The sequence below is a fragment of the Macrobrachium nipponense genome, chromosome 33 (assembly GCF_015104395.2).
Source record: "Macrobrachium nipponense isolate FS-2020 chromosome 33, ASM1510439v2, whole genome shotgun sequence".
Lineage (NCBI taxonomy): Eukaryota > Metazoa > Arthropoda > Malacostraca > Decapoda > Palaemonidae > Macrobrachium > Macrobrachium nipponense.
In genome coordinates, this window is record NC_087219.1 from 17,022,290 (window position 1) to 17,024,789 (window position 2,500).

At 39.4% G+C, this 2,500-nt stretch overlaps 1 protein-coding gene across 1 annotated transcript in view; it reads right to left on the reverse strand.

Moving 5' to 3' along the window:
• The window catches only part of LOC135202977 (uncharacterized), a gene marked incomplete in the record, with an annotated part of 465,217 nt that overhangs the window by 57,631 nt on the left and 405,086 nt on the right, over positions 1 to 2,500 (reverse strand). Inside the window, 2 exon segments of the mRNA XM_064232508.1 lie at positions 1,323 to 1,820; positions 2,158 to 2,500. The exon segment at positions 2,158 to 2,500 is cut by the window's right edge and continues 137 nt beyond it. Of these exon segments, the coding sequence (XP_064088578.1) occupies positions 1,323 to 1,820; positions 2,158 to 2,500 (841 nt within the window).

A 2,500-nucleotide genomic window follows, 5' to 3' on the forward strand; every position in this document is an offset into this window, starting at 1 on the left:
TGAACTAAACAGATGTTAGCCAAAAAATATTCTTTCTTCTGGGTCCCAACCAGTCCATTGTTTATCTTTGTTTTCTTTTTATCTTTTTTCAACTACGCTTGTTCTCCGTAGGTCATCTGGTACACTCCAGAACAATAGCAAAAAGAACGAATGTCATATATATATATATATATATATATATATATATATATATATATATATATATATATATATATAATGACACACACACACACATATATATATATATTATATATATATATATATATATATATATATATATATATATATATCTATATATATATATATATTATATAGCCACAAAAGCCCTTTAACATCTAATTTGCTCTACCTCGGAACTAATATATTTTCATATATGTTAACCGAAGGGGAATTTTTTAATTGATAAGATATTCGTCGGCTCATGGGCGCGAACCACGGAACCAAGAATTCAGGACTTACATGGAAGCGCTTTAAGCCACACGGCACTCTCGTGGAAATCAGATTGAAACAATCATTAGGAGATGGCGGAAAGTAAGATGGGAGAGAGCGACTATAAATGGAGATATAGTAAAGGGAATGAAAGAGGTAGCAGCTATGGGCCTTAGGGACGCTGCTAAAGAACCTCAAGTAATGCCTACAGTGCACTGTGTGAGGTGCACTGATAGCTCTACACCCCCTGTCAGGGAGTGGCTTCTTTGTCTCCTATGAATACTATTTTGGCCAATATTTCATTGGGCTGATGGGGAAAGTTCGTTCACTCCTCTTAATATAATAATAATAATAATAATAATAATAATAATAATAATAATAATAATAATAATAATAATAATAATTAATGTTTGTTAAACATAAATATTTATAAAAGTCATATCTGTCGATGATTATCAACAGGAAACTTTTTGTCTCTCGTTTACGAAGACACAAGATACAAAAAATAAAAATAGGAGTAATTCAGAATAAAAACAACGGTATAAAAGACTATATAAAAAAATAAACACATTAAATAATGGTACTTACCCAAATGAGAAGACAATACAAAGAAATGAAAAATATAAATTATGCTCACAACATAAAAGGATACTCAGAGATACAGTAATGTACACAGGAAACGAAAAATACACAAAACAAATATAATAATAATAATAATAATAATAATAATAATAATAATAATAATAATAATAATAATAATAATAATAATAATAATAATAATAATAATAATAATAATAATAATAATCTGTCTACTGTGATAACAGAAGTAATTGTAAAAACAACGAATTTAAAGTACCTACAACACGAATACTGGTAGTCATGATAATACTTACCGGTCGGTGTTCCACCGTCAGGTGGCTCCTGGAGGGCGACCCTTCGTAGACGTCACGACCTGCCGAGAGGCCGTAGTCAGCGTGACCCTTCCCGAGCGTCTTCATGTCGTAGGCTTCCTCTGGGGCTACATCGTAGTCGTCGTGGGCGGAGCCCTGCAGGTGGTGGTAGTCGTCGTGTACGCGTACGGAAGGCACGTCGAAGTCGTCCCCTGAAAGAGGGTCGTACCCCTCCGAGAGGGACCTCGAGGAAGGTGGCGGTTGCAAGGGGTCGTACTCGTCCCTTAACCTGGCTGCATAGTCATCCCCCCCAATGCCAGAGGGCCCCCTCCCCCTAGGGGACGACTCGTAGTCGTCTCTGACCCTCGAGGAGGGGGGAGGAGGGTCATAGTCGTCCCTCCCCCGGGAGGCAGAGGAAGGTCCTGTGGGTGGAGGCAGGGACTGGTCGTATTCGTCCCTGATGCGAGTGGAGGAGGGGGCTAGACTGTGGCGCCGCTGGGGCTGTGGCGGGAAGGAGATGAACTATTAAAATCAATAGCACTCGATGCTGGCTCAGCCTATGTGACTGGTATGATTTTAGACTTTAGATTTATTTTATTTTTTCCCTATTCATCAAGCATTTGTGATATTGAATGACTCTCAAATAAAATTCAAGTAGACATGTAAGTGTATAAAGTGACAAGTAAGTGACGCTGAACGGACAATGACAAAATACCAAGGATTTTTCGGCAAACATTTGTATACATGACGTTTGAGTTTGGCTTGGAAGGTGATTTCCACGCCTACTCTTTTGTACCTTTACATGAGATATCATATCTATATATGCTTCACTTTGTACCTTGATGTTATGAGAAACCTCTTCGTTTTTGGGCAAGATTCTTTCAGAGTAGCGTTTCTGAAGGATCTTTTCTCGTTTAGACCCAACGCTACGCCTGTCCTCTCTATCTCTCTTCAACTGATACTCGTTCTCGGCGATCTCAGCATCTGCCCAAGTTACCCCTTCGTTAGAGCCTCCGTTTTCTCTCATGAGAATTCCAGTTCGTTTTCTGTCACCGAGAGATCTCGCCACGTCCCTCCGATGGAGCAATGCTCCGTTGCTCATTTCCACGCCCGAGTCTTCGCTGGGAGTCTTTGCTATTTCCCGAAGGCCAAGGCTGACCTCTGCTGCCACTCGCTGGTCA